Here is a 20333-nt window from a genome sequence, read left to right as displayed (position 1 = left end):
TCTATTCTTGATTGGCCAGCCAAAGCCATAAAATGCAAAATGAAGCACTATCATAGATGCGGACTATTGGAGAAGTCTGGACCTATACCTGCCACTCTTGCACGGGATTAGCCTGAAACTATTGGAACGAGTTAGCCCCCATGGCGAGTGCTCGTTTTGCTGCTTGAAAGCCGAATCGGCAAGTGGAGAATCTTTAATCCCATCGACGGTACATTTACAAGACCCGAAGCTAATCAGCCACCAATTCAACACCCGATAACGACGAATCACCCACGGAACCAGCACCAATAAAATGAGACCGCTACGCGCTCAACGGCACAAGCGGGACTGCCGATCCTTAAATTGAGCCAGTGTAAACTCCTCACCCAGAAACTAGAGCAGACTCCTGCAGAAAGTGGCTGTTACAGACCCTGGGAATTGAACGGGAGCTGAAAACATCCCTGCTTTACACTAACCTATCTGGAATAATACACTAATGCGCCTTGATGGGCTATCACAACGGCCGTCAGTTCACCATGCCCCAGGCTATAAAGTGTCAAGGGAGACGGGAGATGGCCTGATTGGGATAAGCATGCGCCGAGGCTTGAACCACCTAACTAAATCTTAGTTCCCGCACTCTACAGCCTTCACTGTCTCCCACCATTTCATCTTGAGTATAACTTGGTAAACGCATGAAATCACAATGAGCGTCATTTTTGGGGCCCAGGCCAGTGACGAAGCGCAACAGCTTATAGAGAAGATAGCTGTGGGCCATGGCTACATCGAGGCGGCAAAGCTGGATGCGATGCCACCTGATGTACGACGGGTTGTAGAGGAAGCTCTGAAGAGCAATTCTAAATCTCATGCCGCCGCTACAGAGTAAGTCGTCACGTCTAAGGAATTTCTCTATCTAAACTCTCGCCAGGCTTATACGGAAGTTAGCTGCGGGGAACATCAATGTTGCGTTTGAACTGCTTCAGAATGCGGACGACAACCAATACACCCGCGCAAAGGCCGCATGCGCGAATCCTGGGGCCCAGTTCATCGTTACTCAAGATATGGTAGTGATCGGCAGCAACGAAGACGGATTCACAGAGAGCAACATCAAAGCCCTTTGCGATTTCGGAAAGTCAACCAAGGCTGGCACGTCAGGCTACATCGGACAGCCAGACGTTGGTTTCAAGTCTGTTTTCACCATTGCGTCCAAGGTGCAAATAGAATCTGGCCCTTTCTCGTTCTATATCCAGCACGAGGACGGAGATTCAGGCGTCGGGATGGTTAGACCTCACTGGACCGAACTACCTGTTCTTCCGGACTATGTGAGGGAACATGAAGCTTATGGTGGCCTGTTCGGGAACCGGACAAGAATCATCCTGTTTCTGAGGGATCAGAATAGGGACAACCTACGGAGTAACTTCATCAACCAGCTCTGGGATACACCAGAGAGTGTGCTGCTCTTCATGAGAAACCTGCGGTCACTGAAGATTACGGTACTGGGTAAGGACAACAAAGTTCAGCGCTCGAAAGATGTACTCCTCGACAGAGACTTATTCGGTTCTGGGACTCGAATTACAACGAAAAAGAAGCTCGGTCCGAGTCAGCTCACGACATGGAATCGCTATCTCGTCTACAAATCAACGGCAACAGGTTTGCCTGCCAACCCGAACCGAAGACCTGCTCCAGATCCTTCAGCCAATAGTTCCAATGCAGAAGTCGTACTGGCGTTTCCTGTTGATGAGAAAGGCGAGCCAATTATCGAGATCCAGAAAGTATTTGCCTTCATGCCGGTTTCTGAGACCGGGTTGAGCGTCAGTATATTCGTTCGTAAGGTTCGGATACCCAGCTAATCAATCTGCCTAGTTTCTTATTCACTCTGACTTCGTTGCCAATGCCACGAGACAAAAGCTTGTTACTGTCTCAGAAAGAAACGTTCGTATCAGGCAGGCAGTTGAGGATGCAGTCGTAACGGCAGTCCAAGACCTCTGTAAGAAGCCTGGCACAGAACACAAATGGATGCGTTTCCTTCCCCAGATCAATCGAAACGGTATAGATCCATTCTGGCTCGGATTCAATAATGCCCTACGATTGAAAATCTCCACCATACCACTTTTGCGTCCAAGAAGCCAGAAGTTTGGCAATCTCTCAAAAGCAACCTCTCTCAAGCGCCTTTCTGCAGATCAATTAGACCAGTATGGAGCACCGCTTTTGCCTGATCTAGAGCAAGAGATGTATCTGTCTTCGGGATATGAACCACAAGATCTCGATATTCTCAGTCAGTATGGATTGACTTACATGCCGAACTGGGCGATTATATCGAGGTTGGAAGCTTTCACAAGGACTGGTGATTGGAGGACAAGAAGCTTTGAGGATCGAGACGAAGATTGGCATTCTAGACTGGCCCGTCTCATTCTGAAGCTTTGGAATGACACACAGAACGATTGGAAGACTGCAATTCGCGGCATGCATCTTATTCCCCTTGTCTCGGGGGATATGAAACAGGCCACTATTAACGGAAAGAAATGCGACTTCTACGACAATCTGATCGAAGGCATTCCCATCCCCAGAGATCTGGATTTCCCAATGCTTCTACCAACTGCCGCAGCGAGTCCGGATTGTCGGAAGCTTTATGAGGTCTTTGGCCCGAAGAGTCTTGCTGTTCAGCAAGTCCGAGAAAAGATTTTAAGCATGTATAAGGATCCTGCCGAGGTGGCTAAGCTCGACGTGGCCAAGTCAAGAAACCATCTTATTTTCCTCTACAGGATTGAGCCGAAGGACTTCATCAACAAGGACGAGCAAGAAATCATGGTTGTCTTTGACCAGAAGCTACGCATCAAGCATCCAAAACAAGAATATGTCTACCTCCCTGGCGACGGAGCAGTGGCCCCAGGGAAAATTCTCAATCCTCCATTCCCAGAAGGACTTGAGCCACCAGATGTATCTCTCCTGCACCCGGCCTATCTTGAAGATCCACCAAGCCCATCAGCTGGTAATGAGAAATCATGGACCCAATGGCTATATCACATTATCTACTGCGAAGAAAAGATCCAACTGTTCTCTGTACGAGATCCGCCTGCAGAAGCCGACAAGACTTACTCACAAGAGTATCAATATCTCGCCAGAGCTTGGCCAGGGCTTACGCTTCATAGACTCATGCTAAACTTTCAAAAACCAGAAGTTAAGAAGCAGTGGATTGATGATAAGAAGGGATCTGCTCTTATGCGAAGAATGGAGTTTCTCTGCACCGATGCTGTGAGACATCCTTTAGAGGAGACCTTACTTCCGTTGCCGAAACTGTTAGATAGGTGTAAGGATTGCTTTGCATCAGTGGAGAGCATGCCGTTCCTCAAGCTTGATGAGCCGATGAAAGACGATGACATTCCTGCGTGGCTAGCCTTTGCAGACCATTGTGGGATTGGGACGGAAGATGACACCAAGTTTACTCTGGCGATGCTCGGCTCTATCTCTAAGACTGTTACCGAGATGACAAGCGATATTTCACAAGCTGTAACTGACTTGTATCTCAAGCTTGAATCTGAGGTTCCTGTTGGATCCTCGAGTGCTCCTATCGCGGTACAAACCCAGATCACGTAAGTTACCGCTCCCGTTCTCGCCAAGGACGCAGACTAACCACAGCAGAAATTTCTTTGTTGACAACAAATGCATCCTCTGCACACCGCTAGGATCCTCAGACGTAAAGACAACTGCTCGCTGGGTTAACAGGCTGGCATGCCTGTGGACTGCGCCTGATGGCATTAGTTTCTACAATCCTCTTCGATCCTTATGGTCTCCTGTGATGGAAAGAATGGAGCCTGGAGATAGCGGAAAGTTGGAAAGTTTCTTCCGTCAAACTCTTACGATTCGAGACATAACCCAACACGACGTAGTCAGTGAGCTCGGTCACTTATCTCGTTCCTTGGATCAAACAAATGACTACTCAGTGGTGGTTAAAAAGCTGTATAGGATCCTTCAACAGCAGACAGAGAACCTCAACGAGAGCAACACGCTTATCGTCAAGTAAGGGCCGAGCAGGAAATCTGACCTGCTTCTTCCACGACAGATGTAACTGACGAAGTTGTAGGCGAGCCTTTCGAGATTCCTCTCTTATTTATTTACCTCATCAAGCGACCAAGAAGTGGTACAAAGTCTCAGAGTGTATATGGTCTAGCGAAGGTGCCAACCAGGATGAAATCAGCCTGGAACCTCTTTACCCAGATCTTTCACTACTTTTCGTATCCTTTCTCGATGTTCCCAAGATGAGTGCTTCTCTCATCTATCAGCGTCTCTTGAATGTCGAAAACACTGTCCAACCTATTCCAGAAATCAAGAAACTCTTTTGGTCACTGCTCGATAGCCTGACTGCAAACAAAGGATCATCAAGTGTCTTTGCGGATAAGATAAGGATTTGCCGCGTCTTTCCGGTAAAGCTGCTGTCCGGAGAGGTTCAGCCCATGTCCGTGTTGGGAGATTTCTGTATAAATGACCGACCTGTATACGCGGCCGCATTGCAGGATAAGGTCAACTTTCTCGACTTTTCCGTTGAGGAAGTGCATCGTCTTGAGCCTGTTATTGCGTGGTTGCGCTTGACTGGACGCTACCTCTCAAAGTCAGTAACAGAAAAGACGTCTGTTGACGAATCTCAAGGCGTCGAGGATAGCGCTCTCGCCGAGGATATTTCTGGTAAAGCTGCAGCATTTGCCATGTTTGTCAAACAACTTACCCAATCAACCCTTTTACAAGCTAATGAGACCGGATAGGATCGCTGCGCACTTCAGCGATGGCCAACCCACGATACGCAGCTACACCCTACCAAACACGATACGAAAGGTAAAGGTCTTCCGTCATCCAGAGATCCAGTCTAGCATCACTTGGTATCATGAATTCAAGACTATTACAGCACCGCTGGCGAGGAGTGGGATGCACTTCCAATTGGCTCTATTCTCCAAATGGCAGTTCTACATTCCGCAAGACGACGAAGACCGCGATTTCTGCATGGCTACTGAATTTCCGAGGCTCCTCGCCGCTCAGCTCCTAGATTGTCCAGTACGTGATGTCAATTCTGAAGTTGTGATGATTGTCGCCAGTGTCATTCGCGCTAAGCTCTCCAACGTTGGACGTATCCTTCAGCATTATGGGATATCCGAGGCTGGTGCATTGTCAAACCATGCACCAGAGCCCCCCCGTACACCAGAGAGGCGACGAGACAACGCGGCTCCCTCTCCTTCTCCATCACCGGCCCACGCAGTTATCAGATCCCCTGTCCCTGCTGTAAGCGCTGCTCAGGTAATCCGTGACGCCACTACTCCGTACCAGGCCTTGCTTATTCAGGCTGTCAATGTCGCGCGCATCTCGACGTTTCCACACAAGAATTCAGTCTTCGATATGACTGCTATTTCACAAAGTCTTGCAGAGAGTACAGCTCGTTCCGGACTGTTTAGATTCTATGTCGGAGACCAGACAGAGTGGCAGCGAATGGTAGGTGCCGCTGGGGAGTTATACGTAAGTTTTCTGGTCTTGCGAAATCATGTTTTGTTTCTAAACATCAATCCTAGGTCTTTGAGCTACTTTCCACCATTCCAAATGCCCTCCCCGGATGGTCTCGAGATAACTGGCAAAGTACTGTCAGACACCATGCCAGCATACACCCTGACTACAACTCTCTTGGTAGTTGGTACGGGACAGAGCAAGGGGACCTGTTCTTTGATGACGTGACAGGAACATTTACCAGCTATCTGATCGAAAAAGGGTATCTCGAGGAGAGTTGGAGAAAAGAGCGACCGGAGTACTACATCGAAGTCAAAACCACAACATCGGGTCGTCTCGATACGCCATTTTATATGAGTAAACATCAGTACGCACGGGTAATGTCTTCAGTCCCTCGTATCCAGATATGCCTACTAACAGGGTTACAGATGCAGTCTTTTGGTGAGAGCGTGACTACTGCTACGCAACGTCGGAAGGTGTACATCTTATTCCGCGTTCATGGTTTAGAGTCAGGCCAGGTTGGTGTGAGAATATACATAGATCTGGAGGCTTTGCGTAAGACTGGAGACTTGGTATTTGAAGCGCAGAGTTGGACAGTCACACCAAGAGCGGGATACTAGTATGTGCCTAGGAGGGTTCTTTCAATAACATTGTTCCCAGTATATCTTGTATCTACCCATCAGTCTTCCTTTCTCTCCTTAGGCCAGTTCATAGCTAAGACTGGCCTATATCCACGTACAGATTCTTCATCGGCCCTTTCAGGTGTATTCTTCAACCAAAGTACCCAGCAGATCATCAGAATGGCGGTGAGAGGGATAACAATCGCAAAATAAATCCTCACTTGCTGGTTCTTGGATTTGAAGTCGAACATGTTGGTGGAGAAGATAGTAGCGATGAAAGCTCCAGGTAGGAAAAGAATCGTCAAGATAGACAGCGTTTTCATCGCCTTGGAGTCTCGGAGTGATTCTCTAGCTAGCCTAGCTTGTAGATAGCTATCGTGCTGCGTGATCAAATTGTATAGCTGCCACTGTGCATCAGTCACTGGACTCAAGAGCATTGACGGTGACACTTACAACATTTCGTTGACTCTCAATCTTTCCAGGCAGACTCTCAATGTCCGAGTCCCGACTCTGAGACATTCTAGAGTATATCTCCACCACGACTCTCAGCTTACTATCGTTCTGCAAATCCTGCAGCAGTCGGCTACCAAGCTCCTCCTCAAATCTTCGTCGTCGACCAAGTTCAGCAAGGTTCATGCTACACTTGTGCAATGTCATGCTCAATCTCCGGTATAGCTTACTTGCATCATCTAGCTTGCCCTCTTCTTCGAACTGCCTCAGGAGCTCCTCATCTACCATTCCAACGTCTGTCTGAATAGAGTTAAAAGCAGACAAAGTAGCTTCGTAGTGATACTTAAATAGCTGTACCGGCAACAGAGTTCGATGGTGGCCATGCCTGGCAACAAGGTCACGCACATCGCAGAAGATCCTTTTTAGATCAACGCCAGCATCAGCTTGAATGACACCAGATAATTTGCTGGAGGCTCCTGCAACATTGCTATCGATCATGGAATAGAGAAGTAATGACCAGAAGCCTGTACTGTAGAATGGCGTCTGGATGATGTATACTGGGCCTTAAATCAGCGATAGTTCTCGATATGATGCTTAAGAAGCTTGCTCACGTTTGAAAGCTTTGTTGCCGTCTTTACTATTGAACACTTGACAACCTCCACGGTCATGGCGTCGAGAGATTTCGAAGTCGTCCGGGAGGTCGAAGAATTCAGACAGTAGTACGACAGGAGGCTCGTTGAGGAGGCTTTCCAACTTGTTGAAAGTTGTGAGTTCATTCTCACTTGACTGCCTTGCACTAAATTGTCAAGTCAGTACTGGGGGCCAAGTCATAAGTGTAGAGGACAAACATCAAGTTGCAGAAATGAGTATGTCTCGGCTGTTGCTGGGCCTGTTGTCCCTCTCGATCCGCTTGTGCGATTGGTGCTGGGGCATCATTATTCTGATATAATCAGTACTGAAGTTCTAATATCAGAACAGACCAATGTCATACAGGTGTCTCCGATATCCAGGAAAAGTACTTTGCCAACTCGCCTCGATCCAATGACTTGGGCAATACGTTCCGTGCATCACCAGCGGTATTGCTGTCCCAGAGATCAATAAACCATGATTCGCTTTTGTCGTCCACTGCTTTATCCTTTTGGAAAAGGTCTCTGACTGTCTGACCAATAGTTCCACGGTGCGGAATGTCATCGTTGTCGATAACGTTCCGCACTTTGTAAAGCTGGAAGAGATCAATCGATCCGAGGTCATGCAAGTCCAGGCCAACTAGCTCGTTAGGTATCAGAGGATATGCACCAGGATCGAAGATCACAGGGTCATCTTCACTCTCGAGCAAACCATCTTGTAAATTTCGGAATGAGAACCCGGAAATGTCAGCTTTGACATTGACGTTGGCCTTGAAAACCTCATCTGTCCTTCGTAAAAGTAAAATGGCTGTTTGCAGATACGGCGGAACACCTGCTTTGATAATCGGGTCTTCCATAATGGTCCAGTTCACGACGTTTGGTAGGCCTACGGCATTTGCTTTCAGGGATTTGTAGCCAGTGAGGACAACACTTGAAGTTCTCTCTACCAAGACATTTCTCCCAAATTCCAGGCCCAGGCCATCACCAATGCCAATCCCAGCGTTGGCATTCACCGTGGTCTCTTCAATGGTATTCTTGACCTTTGGATAGTAAGACCTTCAGCACAGGATACGGGGTCATGCCGGGGGCTAACTTACAGCATCGACCTTGCCGTCAGGCGCCATTGAGGAGATAGTGGGACAGCTATCATCTCCGTAGAATTCAACACTGATGTTTACTGATTTTATCCGGACATTTCTCCTGTGAGGTAGAAACCTGAACGACAAGACTAATAGCGTGGCTGGCTTTTCGGTTCTTGGACTTATGCGTCCATGTATGGCGCCGATAAGCTGCGATTGAATTGCGTAAGAAGATGAGATTCTATCAACAAGATTCCGACGCTGGAAGGGATCCTGAGGGTGATTTCTAACCATAGTACTGGCGTGAGAGAAGCGAAGTAGAACATTTGATCAGCCGGGTTCAATAACCTGATGGTTGTGAAAGGAAGTAGAAGAAAGGCATTGAGGGGATTGTGCTTGCTGACAGGATGGCCTCGATTAATCCCTGCAGTGACGGATGCTCTGAGCCAATGCTTTGCAATGAGTATGCAGCCACGGACAGGGGTATTTTCAGCTCTCCAGGCCCCCCAGTATTCGCTGCTGACTCCGAATCTGCGCGTCACAGAGTATCTATGAGTTTCTTGGGAAATATTTGATTGAAGTCTAGATAAGCACTGTTTGCCTAGATAAACCACCGAAACATACATCTAAGAGTTGGTAGGCATGCTCGTCAACTTCTCTCCTGTGCTCGCCTCATCTGCCCTCCAAAGCGAAGTAACAGTCTTCCACTGGGTATAAAACCTCAATCCGTCCTTTCCATAAAAGTTGGCAAGACCAGTTCCAGCCACACTGCGCTTGTTTCCTGTGAAAGAAAACATGGGGAGAGGAACAGGGATCGGCACGTTAATGCCAACTTGCCCAGCGTCGATTTCTTGTTGGAAGAGAGATGCCTTGGCTCCAGAGTTTGTGAAGATGACTGCTCCGTTACCCCAGGCGTTGGAGTTGATGAGATCGATGCCGTCTTTGAGGGTTTCTTCTTCCATGCAGAGGAGGACAGGGCCGAAGATTTCTTCCTTGTAGCATTCCATGTCAGGACGGACGCCGGAGATGACTGTAGGGCCGACCTGAACTATGTTAGTGACTCGATCGTATGTGAATCACGGTAAACTCACCCAGTTGCCATTAGGAAAACCCTCAGGCTTGTATCCTCGACCATCAAGAAGAATCTTCGCACCGTCCTTCTCGGCGCTTGTAATGAGGGCATTGCAGCGATCGCGACTCTGAGGAGTGATCAAAGGTCCAAAATCCGACTTTGAGTCAAAGCCGCTGCCAGCGATATGGTTCTTCGCCTTCGCGACAAGGTCTGGCAACCATTGCTTCGCGTCTCCAAGAGTGACCAAAACACTCAACGCCATGCATCGCTGTCCAGCGGCACCAAAAGCAGCTCCAGCAATTGAATCAAGGGCGTGATCCTTGTTGGCGTCTGGGCTCAGAAGTGCATGGTTCTTTGCTCCGAGGTTTGCTTGCACGCGTTTTCCGTTTGCTGATCCTCGTTGGTAGATATACTCTCCAGCCTTGTTGGATCCCACGAAGGAAATAGCTTGAATCTCGGGCTCGTCAAGAAGGAAGTTCACGGTGTCCTTTGATCCATGGACAACGTTGACGACACCTGGTGGAAAGCCGGCTTCTCGGCAAAGCTCTGCGATCATCATAGCCGCACCCGGATCACGTTCCGAGGGCTTGACAATTATGCAGTTTCCGGTGACGGTCGCTACAGGAAGAGACCACAATGGAATCATGGCTGGAAAGTTGAAGGGGCAGATGGCTGCTACAACACCTAATGGGTTTCGGTAGGAGCGTGTTTCCATGTCCTTGGCAACCTCGAGGACTTCCCCGCCGAGCTGAGTAGTGATTCCGCAAGCTGTCTCACAAACTTGCAGTCCACGAAGAACATCGCCCTTGGCATCAGCAAAAGTTTTTCCTTGCTCCGTGACGATGCTTGTCGCAAGATTATCCATATGCTCCCGGATCAAGTGCGTCAGCTTGAACATTATTTGCTGACGCTTAATAATGCTCGTCCTCTTCCATCCCGGAAACGCAGCCTTAGCTGATTTCACTGCTTCTTGGAGTTCATCGTCAGTACTCTCAGGGACACGCGTGATGACATTGTTTGTTGCAGGATCATGAACTTCGATCCATGACGACGTCTTCGAAGAGACGAGTTTGTTGTCAATGAAATTCTGCGTATCCTTAGGCTTGTCCAACTTTTCGTGGTTGCCGGGATAAATAACAGACTGGTAGATTGATGTTGAAGGCATTTTTGAGATGGATGTTGTTGATAGATGGAAGAAACAAAGAAGGGATAGAATGATATAATGAGGCGGAGACCTTCCCGATATAGGAGCAAAGAGCGGTCGCCTCCGTTCGGGACAGACCGACAGTTACCCCGCACTCTACCACGGAGAGTGTCTTGTGACGGCTTATCAGTGTTGGCGGGGCCGATAACCGATATCGTTGGAGCCTATCGGAGTGAGTTATCAGAGACATTTATGCTCGTGTCACCGTTGGTTTTCGTGGATCTCCAAGATGGTCTTTATCTAATCTCCGTGTATTTTGGAGACTAGATATCATGACGCTGAGTTCAGCCTCCGACTGAGTTGAGATAGCTGTCGTCACAGTTGATTCCTTTGGCCCGGCATTGCTCCCCGCTAGACTCCACCTACTCCAACTAAGCTTCCCACTAACGTTTTGCCTTAGTCAGGGACTCAGGGCACCTTATTTGGTAGCCGGGAGTGTCCCAGAGGCTTTGAACTGTTGGTCCTTGTGCTGTCCGTTGTATATTGCTGTAAGGCGAATATAAACTTTTAGCCACTGGGCTTCGATGTAAATATCCTTATCATAGACAAACCCACACGCATGGTACCTGATTGATTAGTATTCATCTTAACTATGCCCACAGCCGGCATATAGGGTTAGCACCATTCACCCCCAAAATGTTCCGCATTCTGGAAATATGCCAATCTGGTCTTCGGGGGATTGACCACCGAGATTCAAGAAATGGCTTCCTATTTTAAGTCCTGCAAGACCCCAGGTTTGTTCTAAACTCTCCAGACATCTAGGCACTGTCTTTGGTCTCATTGTTGTCAATTCTGCCTCCAAAATGAAGCTTCTCGGTTTGGTCTCCCTTGCGAGTACGCTGCATACTATCGCGGCAGCGCCCTCATTGGATAAACATTCTCAGAAGTTTGACTTTTCTAAGATTAACAAAATTGTGTCTTTGTAAGTTTATTGACAGTCCGCTACTTCTAGTTGTTATAAGTCTGACTATGCAATTAGCGGTGATTCATGGACGGACACTCGATTCAATACCTCTGGAGCTCAGCCTTCAGTCTCCAACCCATTCGGAAATACCGGCAAAACAAGCTCCAATGGCAGAATGTGGCCAATGTACTTGACTACACAGTATAATCAGTCATCCGTATTGCTATATAATATGGCTGTTGGTGGTGCTGTTACTGATGTCAATATTGTCAAGACTGGGCCAAGTGACGTAGTCACCCAGGTCAATAGATTTGACGCATATTTACAACAACAACAGCCAAGCTTCTTTCCACCAAAGCGTACGCTGTATACAGTATTTATCGGCATCAACGATATATACCGCACCATCAATGACGCTGACCAGGATGAGACGGTCATCAAGATAATGGAGCGCCTAAGTGACCTTACAACTGTCCTCCACGGCCACGGTGCTCGCCAGTTTCTGTTCATCTCGACACCGCCGCAGTCTCTTTTCCCGAATAACGTCCCAAAGCCCATTGCACCAACTCTCAAGGCAGCATCTGAAAATTGGAACAAGCAGCTTCACAAACTCTTGAAACAGCTCGACCGCAAGTTGCCTCACAGCACCTTTTTCTTGTTTGACATTGTCCCATTGATCACTGCTGTCACGGAAGATCCGACTCAATTTCCCGAGACCGCGGTGTACAAGAGTACAGGATTTTGTGCAGATTACAAGAGGTAAAGCAGCCTCCTAAACTTCCTGCCATGGTCTAGACTAATAAATAATAGTGGTACGATTACGCCAGATTTCAAGTCTGAAAATTGTGAATACAATGCGTTGGAGTACATGTATATCGACGGCGCTCATCCAACACAAGGATTTCACCAAATCTTGGCTAAGAAGATCGCCGAACAGTTGGCTGCTGGTCAAACCATTACCCGGCCTTGATTGGACTCAGAACAGCTAATTGACTAGAAGTTCTTTGAACGACATGTGGCAAATGGATTATTGACATAGCATATACAATGCATATACTATATCCGCATATTAGGCTAAAATAAAGACCAGCTTCCCCGCGTATAACCTTGTCTGTTGGGGGCATTACAGAAGCATTCTGAAAGTCTCGGCATAGAAAGGGCCGAGCGAAGGTATATTACACTAACCTCTGCAGATCGACATGCGAAGCCCAGAAAAGGTTCGCGAGGCCAGTTCCCAGGCCCCATTGCAGGGAATGCTCGCCAGATCGGCTCTGGACCTGTGGTTTGAAGCTTCTGTTTGCGCTCACTGAATGCTCTCAAGCCTTTTCCTTGGCTCATTCAAGACCGGCATGTTTAGCAACTCAGACTATGTCCTCATATCTAAAGTTGCGTTTAAGAGGAATTTCCCCTTGGATGGTAATAACAAAGCTCAATGGATTTATTCCCGAATGCAACTCGACTCCTAGAACTGATAGAACAGCCGTATTTGACCGACCGGTCTTTGTTGCGGTGGTTCCGGTCTGAACGACACTGACGCATTGACATTAATGGAAGATCAAGAAGAAATACGAAGCATTAGCAAATAAAAGTTAACTGATCTTTCCATTTGCGGACACTATAGGTTAACTAGTCTGTTATCATCAACGCTATGCTTTTTACGATCATGAGAACCATCTAAAATTAGTTCCGGCTCAAATACGAGGTTTTGAAACCAGGAACTGGGCCCGACCGTTCTAGCCGATTTCATCGAACTACAAAATGTTTCCCCTTTACTTTCGTGATTCTTGACCTGCCAAGACTTCTCGACATACAGAAGTCTGTATCTGGACATTCTTCATGAAATCAGCGCGTTGCTGCGAGTTCATATCACAATGCACTGTTACTCGGCATTTGTCGCGCTTCTGAGCGCGCAGATCGTCAGGGCCCTTCCTCAATCGCAATGGAAAGCCGTGTCTGGAGACGAAGTGGTTCGCGCTGCTGTCGCGTTCCATCAGCCTAAGCTTGCTGAAGCTGAAGCTTTGTTGATGGATATCTCGGATCCTAGTTCAGAGAAGTTTGGGCACTATCTTGAGCTCAGGGAAGTCGTACGTTCTTCTTCAATCTGCTCCAGAGTTGCCCGTTTTGACAAACTTATAGCAAGACTTCTTTAAACCCAGCGAGGGTTCACAGCGAAAGGTTCTGCGCTGGCTTGAGGATGCAGGTATCGACTTATCCTCTGTGCATCTTAAGAAGGCAGCTGCTGTCTTAGAGTTCTCAGCTCCAGTCAAGCAGCTTGGGAAGATGCTCGGAGCTGGCGTTCATATTATGCACAACGATGCGACTGGTGAACTTCGCCTCGAACCTACCGACCACGCAGTTCCATCTGCAATTGAAGACGATGTTGAGTTCATTGCTTTGGCCCCATCTCAGAAGACTGGCAAGACCAAGCGCAGCCATGCAGTTAAACCCGTCATCGATACCCTGCCACCGCCATACAAGCTCCCAGTAGCAGATGATCTGCGCAACTGTAGCGAAAGCTGGACTCCAGCTTGTATCCGAAGTAAGTCAAATGCAAGAAGTGGCCGCTTCCTACTAACTGGCGACATCAGAGCTCTACGGCGTTCCTCTTGGAACCAAGGCAGCAAAGAATAACTCCATGGGTCTATTTGGATATGGTGACCCGTATCAGCCAGCTGATCTCAACCAATTCTGGGCAAAACACGCTCCTTTCATCCCCAAGGGAACAAAACCCAAAGTCAAGAGCATCAATGGTGCTGTGGCAGAAGGTGAGCCCGTTGAAGGCGAAGAGTTACTCGACATCGAAATGTCGTATCCAATCGTTTACCCCCAGACCGTTACCATGTTCCAGACCCCCTATAGCAACAAAGGAGGTATTGCAAATGACTTTCTCGACGCTGTTGACGCAAGCTACTGCAAGTATGATGGAGGTGATGATCCTGATCTTGATCCTACATTCCCTGTCTTTGGTGGCTTCCAAGGCCCTGCTATGTGCGGCAAGTACCAGGTTACAAACGTCGTTTCAATCTCTTTCGCGATTGATGAGCAAACTCTACCTCGTCGTTACATCCAGCGCCAGTGTCACGAGTGGATGAAGTTGGCTCTCAGTGGTGTCAGTGTTCTTGTGGCTTCTGGAGATCGTGGTGTCCAAGGCGCTACGCAGTGTACCGTGAACCCTTACGATAAGAAGAAGGAAGCTTTCAACTCTCTTTTCCCTGGATCTTGTCCATATGTTACAGCAGTTGGAGCGACACAGGTCAACTTTACGGGCAGCAGAACCAACGAAGTTGCTGTTTATGATCCCAAGCACAACTTTTACTCGGGAGGTGAGTATCCCCCTCAGATCAATAGCTCTTACTGACATATTATAGGCGGTTTCAGTAATATGAATGCACAGCCAGCTTACCAGCGCAAAGCTGTCGCTAGCTATCTCGCCGCTAACAGCCCTCACTACCCCAAGGGAACATACAACATTTCGGGACGCGCTATTCCTGATGTCGCGCTTCTGGGAGCAAATGTCACCATCGTCCAGGATGGCAAGACCACTATCAGTGGAGGAACCAGCGCTGCTACTCCCATGTTTGCTGCTATGATTAACAGAATCAATGATGAGCGATTGCTGGCGGGAAAGAAGCCAATTGGCTTCTTGAACCAGATTCTGTATCAGCATCCTGAAGTTTTCACTGATGTAAGTCGACAAGATCCCAAACAAATGAGAAAATATCTAACATTGTCAGATCACTGAAGGTTCTAATCCTGGTTGCGGCACGGCAGGGTTCAAGGCGGCCAAGGGATGGGATCCGGTATCGGGAATGGGTTCACCCAAGTTTCCCAAGCTTCGAGACTTGCTAGTCAGCCTCCCATGAGCTTAGAATAGTATAAATTGCATTAGATATAGATGTTATAATCAGAGCTTGTGATCTTTTTCTCATCATTTATGGCCATCTCGATTTGCTGCCTAAACGCGATACAAGATGATGCATGTCACGTGCAGTGGTCTCACCTTGAGCCGCGATCAAGCGTGAACTTTTCATCCTTCCCAGACCGTTAAACCTCAACTCTACAAACAAAATGGACGCCGCTCTCCTTCCAATCAATGAGCAAATCGCTCGATTTCGTCAAGCAATAGAATGCAACAAGACACTCATGACCGTCCTGTCGCGTGCCGCTGAAATGAAACTCCCCAATTGGTACCTCGCCGCTGGTGCACTCACGCAAACCGTCTGGAACGTCGTCACAGACCGCGACCCAGAACTAGGCATTGACGACTACGACCTAATCTATTTTGACGACGCGGATTTATCATGGGAGGCTGAAGATGCTGTTATTCAGGCCGGCAAGAAGATCTTTGCGGATATTCCTACTGAAGTTGAGATCCGCAATCAAGCACGCGTGCATCTCTGGTACGAGAAGAAGTTTGGCAAACCGTGCCCTCAACATCGCTCTAGTGAGGCATCTATGACTACTTGGGGGACCAACACTGCGCTTATCGGCGTTCGACTGAGAGAGGATGGAGAATGGGATATCTTTGCGCCATGGGGATTTTCGGATATGTTCAGACTCACGGTGCGCCCGAATCAGATGATCATGACAGAAGAGACATACCACAAGAAAGTACAGCGTTGGATAAAGTTATGGCCCGAACTGACGATCATGCCTTGGAAATAATGTATGTTATAATATCAGTCTAGACAAACTTTTGCTATAGAGCTATTAGACGATGATAGAATCGGAGCAGGTGTTATTAGGCTCCATGCGCACTGGGTCTATTTAAATTTCCTTCTTAGGTCCTACGTAAACCTTGTTGGCACGAAGGAAGTAGTAAATACTAGCGAGGATACCAATGCCGCCAGTCATGAGAGAGGCATAGTTCATGCTCTTAGCATCGACGGGGGTTTGGGGAGGCCACAGGCTGAAGAACCAAACGATGCTGATAAATATGCAGGCAAAGGTGTTGTTGATGATGCCAAACATGCCCTTGAGGTGCCAAGGACCCCATTCGAGAATTTGGCCGTCGCCATGGATGTTCCTGATCTGATAGTTCTTATCGCAGCGACGGTAGAGAAGGAGAATCGCAGGCATGAAGTATGATGCGTAAAGGCCGGAGATGGCGACTGAAATGATGGCGTTGTAGACGACTGATGAACCGAGGTTGATGAGACCGATGATGCAGGAGATGAGACAGGTGATCGTGATGGACCAAACAGGCATGTTGGTGCGGCTCTCGACCTGTGATTTGTTAGTTGGTTCCTGCAGATGGGGCAACTGAGCGTACTCTTGAGAGGATAGGTGAGAAAGGTAGAGCATTATCACGAGCAAACGCCCAGAGCATACGTGATGTCGAAGCAATGACACCAACGGTAGCAGAAAGGGTCATGACGATAATAAGTGACACCATTCCGGCGGTTCCGCCCTTTGATCCAGTGGCTTGGTAGAAGATCTCCATGAAGGGGTAACCAGTTGGTGTCTCGATGGCAGCGTCAATATCGGTTGCGGAGTAAAGCATGGCGATGACCATGCCAAAGCCGAGAAGACCGTTGATGGTGATACTGCCCATGATGGAGCGGGGGACGATCAAAGAAGGGTTTCTGACTTCCTCACACATCTGCGAAATGGTTAGTAACATAAACATCGATTGCGAGTAGTGGTCCTTACGTGAAAGGAGCAGTCGACACCTGGTGCGCGTTAGTTGAATGAGCAATTGATATTGGGATCAAGACTTACCAGTGAATGAGAATACACAGCCCAACAGTCCAACGAACCATGAAAGACCTTGAGTAGGCCAATTTCCCGAGTTGCGCCATTCGGTAAAGACTTCAGTGCCATTGTCGTTGTCGCGAAAGACAAGAAGAGTGATGAGAATAGCAAAGAAGCCGATAAGATGCAAGATCAAGATCATTCCCTCCAAGATCGGAAGCAAAGCGCTGACGACAGTGTTAATAATGATAGCGACCAGGACACAAGCCCAAATCATCAAACTACCATGCCACGTATGCGCCTCATAAGACGGAGTCGTAAAAATAACAAGACCTTGAATCATAGTAGCAGTAAGGAAACCCGCAGCAGCAGACGTTCCCTGCCACCCAGCCAAGTTCATCCATCCCGTGATGTAGCTAAGATATTTCGCGTATCGTGGAGGCGCAAGCATGGCGACCCAGTGGTACTGGCCAGCAGCCATCGGGGCGATCGAGACGAGTTCGCAGAGACAGGCGAAGGAGCTGAGAACTCCTATCCAGACAAAGATGTAACCGTAGATGAGGCCCGCGCTGCCTCCGTTGCTGAGACCGGGAGCGAAGTTCATGAGGGTTCCCTCCCAGGTGACGAGGACAGCGCAGCTGAAGCCTAGAATTGTCCAGCCTCCAAAGTTTCTCTATATTGTGTCAATTGAGTTCAAGAGGGTCAATTATTGTTGCATACCTTGAGGACTGATTTCTTTCCGAGCTTCGCCAACTGCGCGTTGTCCATGTGATCCTGATCACTGGACTCCGAAGCATCTTCAACTGTCGATCGGGGATGTTTCGCAGCAGCCATATCGTTGAGTTCGTACTGAGTAGCCATATTGATCGCCCTCAAAATGGGTCAGATTCGTTATTACAAAAACAAAGTATGCAGTCTGCGCTGAAAATAAATGACCCTCAAAATCGGGGGGAGTTGGGGAAAGTTTAAAAAGAAACTCCGTCTGCAGCAAAAAGTTAAATACAACCCCCCATGCCTGTCAGATATGACAAACAGTTTCGGCGAACTTGCATATCCTATCCCTGACGGTATATCACTCGTGGTAACGGTACAGGTGGAACGCGAGTAGAGCCACCTGTTGGCGCTACAGCCGAGTAGGGGAGGTATTCCCAACTTGCATGAGACATGCATATCGCGTAGGATGAAACTACGAACGAGTGGACTGAGGTCTTGACTCTGACCCTTGTTATCTTCACCAGGTACGCTAGGGACATGCATTGCGCCACACCATTAAACCATCCCACTTTATTACAAGGGTTCGGCCCGCCCAACGGCACCAGGATCCATGAATTATCATTGCTAAAGAGAAAACCGGTACCTACCGTACGTACCTGCAATTAAGATCCGAGTGGTCACTGAACAACCCCAGCAGAGGGATCAACAAGGGCCTCCTGGCTATTCTGCCTCGCCGCATCCCACGAGCCTCCCTTCCCATGATCCGTCACAATATGCGCAAACTTTTTCACATCCCCCTGCCTGCTCGTCAGCTCGAAAGCCTGCGACCCAGACGTCAGCGTGTGGTTAGACCTAGACTTGTTCCCCGTCCCTCTAGTCGTCCCGCCACTTTTGCTATTGTTGCTTTTGCTGAGTGCGCCAAAGATATCGCCGGCACCCATCTGGCCTGATTCGAGACTCTTGAGGAAGCGCCACCAGAAGGGTATGCAGGTGGTGGTGATACCGACGCACTGGATCACTTGTACGATGATGGTGGGCTTCCACATTGTGAAGATTGGTGTGGATGAATCGAGAGCTTGTTTGAAGAAGTAGATGTGAGACACGGCGGGAGGGATCATCCTGAGACATGTTAGTTTGTGTGGATGCGTGGCGTAGATGACTTACAGAATGCGTGAGCCGAAAACGCCAACGACCATTGCTTTTGTGCCAACTGGCATCTGCAGGTGCACGAGAATTTCGATGGTGACACCTGTGATGAGAAGATCGGTGATAATGTTGACAGCATCGACGTATGCCCAGAATGCCACCAGATCGACGCATGAACCGTTGATGTAGTCCCAAGATGACGGTAACGAGCATGCGAATGCTCGTACAAATATCGCAGAAACGGCCCAGCCTACAATGATGATTTGGATCGGCAGTATTCGTTTGTGAGACAGTGGTGACATATTTCCAACGGTCGTCGTGGCTGAAATCTTCGAGAAAGCCAATGCGAGATAAAACAGAATGTCCGATACGAGTTGGTCCTGATACCGCCGTCAGACCAGTCGCAGTTAAGTGCCGTCGAACTCACCTTCAGAATCAGCGATATTTGGCCAGAAGACACATCTAGCTTTCCCATCCCATTTGCGCCCTGTGAATAAACGACCGCCGATTGTGCAATCACAAAGATCTAAAATGTCAGTCCAGAGATCGTCAGCGATCAAAGCTTAATTCCTCACCATCGACACAAAGATGAGAATATCATCCGACTTGAAAAGACTCGACCATCGCAATCTCCTCATGGTAGCAATTCGTGTCAGAACACGAATAAACACCGAGAACATAGTAACAATCATGAGAATCATCGACAGCGCCCGAATAACAGGCGCCTTATTGAACGGCGTCTCATGCTCACGAGGTAAAAGCATTTCGACGATTTGTGAGGAATTGATGAATTACAGATCAAACACATGAAAGCAAAGCCACAAGCTTGAAGAATGGGGTGGATTAGGGTGATAAAGCTTCTGAGTGTTTATGTCACTGATATCTAATTAACGCAATGATGCGACTGGGACCATGCACTCCCTTGTTTTTTCCACCCTGCGTATAAGACATGCGTTTCGGGAGACAGCTTATCTCAACCGGGCATATCAGAACTCGATAAGAAACCACCGAGTCCCTCTCGTACATGCCATGTTAAACTTACAGATCAACTCCAGAACACGCAACAGTGTTGGTTGGCATTCGCTCTCCTGCTCACAGGATCTCATCCTTTGATTTAACCCCTGCATCAAAGTTCCTTCAGTGCCTGAAGAACCCGGAGATTTACTTGCCTCTAAGCCGTTGAGGCTTTCTTTCATTTCAGGGCACATCCTTGCGCTATCTCATGATTTTTCGGACTTTGGGTGGGATCACAAAGCCAAGATGGGTAAATCTTTCGCTGGGTGGGGCGGGATCAACAGCCGTTCCGTGCGGCGGATTATGTCGATCTGGGGTCGGAACACCAATCAAGGGCTCTTCAAAGGCCT

At 48.2% G+C, this 20333-nt stretch overlaps 8 protein-coding genes across 8 annotated transcripts; 4 read left to right on the top strand and 4 right to left on the bottom strand.

Annotated features, from left to right (window-relative positions):
• Positions 1-682: 682 nt before the first annotated feature.
• Positions 683-6080, top strand: FOBCDRAFT_315033 (uncharacterized protein; the record flags this gene model as incomplete). Its single annotated transcript, XM_059611975.1, has 8 exons — positions 683-858; positions 905-1787; positions 1840-3566; positions 3616-3993; positions 4058-4678; positions 4734-5475; positions 5529-5837; positions 5889-6080. 8 exons carry the CDS (start codon positions 683-685, stop codon positions 6078-6080), a joined length of 5028 nt encoding a protein of 1675 aa, XP_059464042.1.
• Positions 6081-6136: 56 nt separating this feature from the next.
• On the bottom strand, positions 6137-8280 carry FOBCDRAFT_287608 (uncharacterized protein; the record flags this gene model as incomplete). Its single annotated transcript, XM_054703157.2, has 6 exons — positions 6137-6481; positions 6534-7087; positions 7142-7326; positions 7379-7470; positions 7522-8196; positions 8254-8280. The coding sequence occupies 6 exons, from the start codon at positions 8278-8280 to the stop codon at positions 6140-6142; spliced, it is 1875 nt and encodes a 624-aa protein (XP_054559132.1).
• A 511-nt stretch (positions 8281-8791) lies between these two features.
• FOBCDRAFT_175557 (Aldehyde/histidinol dehydrogenase) lies at positions 8792-10573 on the bottom strand. The gene is made up of 2 exons (XM_031172430.3): positions 9327-10573; positions 8792-9278 (listed from the first exon to the last, which is right to left on the bottom strand). Exons 1-2 carry the CDS (start codon positions 10470-10472, stop codon positions 8862-8864), a joined length of 1563 nt encoding a protein of 520 aa, XP_031049215.2. The 5' UTR covers positions 10473-10573; the 3' UTR covers positions 8792-8861.
• Positions 10574-11278: 705 nt separating this feature from the next.
• On the top strand, positions 11279-12553 carry FOBCDRAFT_315030 (GDSL lipase/esterase). Its single transcript, XM_031172429.3, has 3 exons — positions 11279-11433; positions 11491-12174; positions 12226-12553. The coding sequence occupies exons 1-3, from the start codon at positions 11315-11317 to the stop codon at positions 12383-12385; spliced, it is 963 nt and encodes a 320-aa protein (XP_031049214.2). The 5' UTR covers positions 11279-11314; the 3' UTR covers positions 12386-12553.
• A 629-nt stretch (positions 12554-13182) lies between these two features.
• FOBCDRAFT_213840 (peptidase S8/S53 domain-containing protein) lies at positions 13183-15346 on the top strand. Its single transcript, XM_031172427.3, has 5 exons — positions 13183-13499; positions 13552-13954; positions 14004-14738; positions 14784-15100; positions 15150-15346. Exons 1-5 carry the CDS (start codon positions 13287-13289, stop codon positions 15276-15278), a joined length of 1797 nt encoding a protein of 598 aa, XP_031049212.3. The 5' UTR covers positions 13183-13286; the 3' UTR covers positions 15279-15346.
• Positions 15347-15461: 115 nt separating this feature from the next.
• FOBCDRAFT_13029 (uncharacterized protein) lies at positions 15462-16131 on the top strand. Its single transcript, XM_059607867.1, has one exon. The coding sequence runs from the start codon at positions 15484-15486 to the stop codon at positions 16078-16080; it is 597 nt and encodes a 198-aa protein (XP_059466687.1). The 5' UTR covers positions 15462-15483; the 3' UTR covers positions 16081-16131.
• A 51-nt stretch (positions 16132-16182) lies between these two features.
• FOBCDRAFT_196187 (amino acid/polyamine transporter I) lies at positions 16183-17970 on the bottom strand (the record flags this gene model as incomplete). Its single annotated transcript, XM_031172425.2, has 5 exons — positions 16183-16641; positions 16688-17017; positions 17068-17087; positions 17137-17782; positions 17830-17970. 5 exons carry the CDS (start codon positions 17968-17970, stop codon positions 16183-16185), a joined length of 1596 nt encoding a protein of 531 aa, XP_031049210.2.
• Positions 17971-18391: 421 nt separating this feature from the next.
• Positions 18392-19778, bottom strand: FOBCDRAFT_213838 (uncharacterized protein). The gene is made up of 4 exons (XM_031172424.3): positions 19545-19778; positions 19397-19495; positions 18988-19349; positions 18392-18942 (listed from the first exon to the last, which is right to left on the bottom strand). Exons 1-4 carry the CDS (start codon positions 19731-19733, stop codon positions 18501-18503), a joined length of 1092 nt encoding a protein of 363 aa, XP_031049209.1. The 5' UTR covers positions 19734-19778; the 3' UTR covers positions 18392-18500.
• Between the last annotated feature and the right edge of the window lie 555 nt (positions 19779-20333).

Source organism: Fusarium oxysporum, chromosome II (assembly GCF_013085055.1).
Source record: "Fusarium oxysporum Fo47 chromosome II, complete sequence".
NCBI classification, from domain to species: domain Eukaryota; kingdom Fungi; phylum Ascomycota; class Sordariomycetes; order Hypocreales; family Nectriaceae; genus Fusarium; species Fusarium oxysporum.
Note: the sequence above shows the minus strand (reverse complement) of the source record. Positions and strands in the feature narration are given on the sequence as shown.